This window comes from Guyanagaster necrorhizus (genome assembly GCF_019112545.1).
Source record: "Guyanagaster necrorhizus MCA 3950 unplaced genomic scaffold BT62scaffold_13, whole genome shotgun sequence".
Classification (NCBI taxonomy): Eukaryota; Fungi; Basidiomycota; class Agaricomycetes; order Agaricales; family Physalacriaceae; genus Guyanagaster; species Guyanagaster necrorhizus.
Genome location: NW_025064892.1, coordinates 1347296 through 1349617, shown reverse-complemented (window position 1 = coordinate 1349617; position 2322 = coordinate 1347296). Strand labels below are relative to the sequence as shown.

Genomic DNA, 2322 nt, shown 5'->3' with positions numbered 1-2322 from the left:
GCTTCACTTTGAAGACCCATTTTCCACCTATAGCCTTTCGCCCTGGAGGGAGCTTCACAAGCTCAAAGGTGCCACTCTCCTGCAGTGCATTCAATTCCTGCTGAGCTGCCTCATACCATTTTTCACTTTCCTCTCCTGGCCGAGTCATCGCCTCTGCAAGTGTCTTTGGTTCATTGTTGGGTGCAGATGCTTGGTTTGCCATCTCTACTGCTGTCTGAAATGCAAGCTCAAGAGCTTCTGTATATGTGATATAGTCATCATCATGCAATACAAAGGTCATTCCTGCGACAACATCTGTCTCAGTAAGCTCTGGCTCAGCAGTGGTTTTATCAATGGGATCAGAAAGGGGTTCATCTGAGTCTGGTGAGTTCATCGCATTGGTGCCAGAATGTTTACGGCGAAAACCACGTCCAGTGTTTGGAGATGGGATTATAAGACCTTTAGAGTCGTATTGTGGCTCGAAGCATGCCCGAGGACGTAAAAGTGGTGAAGAGGGTGTAAGAGATGTCGGAAGACTTGATAGTGGAGTAAGAGGTGATTTTGGAGGTGTTTGCATATTTGATAGAATGGACGGAGCTGGCAAGGATGGTGATGATGATGATGATGGGAGTTGCTCAGATGGTGGAGATGGCTTATCAGTAGGTATGTTTTCTCTCCCTTGATGAGGCATCGCCACATCAGGTATAGCAGTATCTGTGCTGTTATGTCTGTTTGTGGGAGATGTATCGTCACCAAGAGGATTTTTAATATTTTTATGATTTCCAGGAAATACATGCTCATCGAATACAGCATGGCTGGAGGTGATGAACCGCTGTATAAATGAGTTCCAGAATAGCCAGCCTTTTACTCCCTCTGGATATCCAACAAAGATACATTTTTGGGTGTGTGACTCTAATGCTCGACATCCCTTTTTTCATACTAGCACATACGCAAGACATTCAAACACGCGAAAGTGGGATATATCTGGTTTTCAGTGATTTGGGTCCCATTCTGTGAAGGGTGTGGTGTTTGGAAGAGGATCTGTGGGAATGCAATTTCAGACATGAATGAATACTCGGAGAGCGAGGTTCCAAAATGATGGTGGAAGATGTGACTCATTTAGCATGGCAGTGATGGCCTCTGCAATTGTGCGGTTGGCTCGTTCTGCTGTGCCATTCTGGTATGGTTCATCGGGTTCAGTATGTCGTCTTTTGATTCCATGCTCAGCACAGAAGTCGACAAACTCCTTTCCCATATATTCACCACCTTTATCTTCCTGAAACTCAATGATTTTGAGTCCTGGGTGGGTATTCTCTGCATATGCTTTGAACTGCTTGAAGGCATTAAAGGCATCACTTTTATACTTCAGAGGTGCGACAGCCCAAGTGTCAGATGCACTGCAGATGAATGTTATCCAGTAGCGATAGCCCTCTGGAGTTGCGACAGGCATTGGACCTTTGATATCACTGTATACTCGCTCAAGAAGGTGTTTCTTCCGCTCTGAGGGGCCACGAGGAACATTGTGGCGATGCTGTTTGCCAGTGAGGCATGGTATGCAGATAGGATCAGTTGGGGGACCTGACTCTTGCTTCATTCCAGTTACTAGCTGCTTTGTATGCATGTGCCGTATAGTGTCCATGTTTCGATGACAGCAATGTCTGTGCCAAAGTGTGTTGTCCATCCGGCAGGTACTTGTAGAGCTTGAGTTTGCAATGATAGTGGTTGATTTTGAGAATGAATGTGTGGTAGCATTGATATAGCCAATATTGCTCTCATTTACAGTTGCTGTGAATCGGATCTTTTCACCCTGGCTGAAAGTGACATCTGATCCAGTGATTGAGATCCTGAATCCCTTTTCCCATGTAAGATGATAGGGTGATAAGAGATTACTTTTCAATGCTGGTACATGTAATGTGTCAAGAAGTTCCACCACCGAGCCTTTCTCCCCCTGAATCTCTGGCTCCAATACTACTGACCCAATCCCTGCTGAATAAATGACTGAATTGTCTGCAAGACGAATGGGAACGACATGTGGAGCATAGAGTCGGAACCATTGTCGGTGAGGGGTCATATGACGAGAAGCACCTGTATCAGTATTCCAATGAGACACAGCAAGTGATGATAAATCAGTACTTGCTTGGCTAGCAGTCTCCTCCTTCATCTCGGCAGAGTTAGCAGCTTCTGAGTCCTTCTTTCCGGCCCCCTTGTGACAATACTTCCCAGCAGTACAGTCAGCAGCATGTTCATAGTCCTGTTTAAGTGAAAACTTCTTGGTTATACATTCTTCTTCTGCATGATTCTCACGAAGGCACCATCCACATTTTGCAGCGGCATTGGTGGCCC

General features: G+C 45.7%; 1 protein-coding gene across 1 annotated transcript in view; it reads right to left on the bottom strand.

Annotated features, from left to right (window-relative positions):
• Nucleotides 1-1873: 1873 nt before the first annotated feature.
• BT62DRAFT_835687 (uncharacterized protein) overlaps nt 1874-2322 on the bottom strand; it is a gene marked incomplete at both ends in the record, with an annotated part of 5172 nt that continues 4723 nt past the window's right edge. Inside the window, one exon of the mRNA XM_043182426.1 lies at nt 1874-2134. Coding sequence (XP_043039686.1) covers nt 1874-2134 — 261 coding nt within the window. The remainder of the gene's footprint in view (nt 2135-2322) is intronic.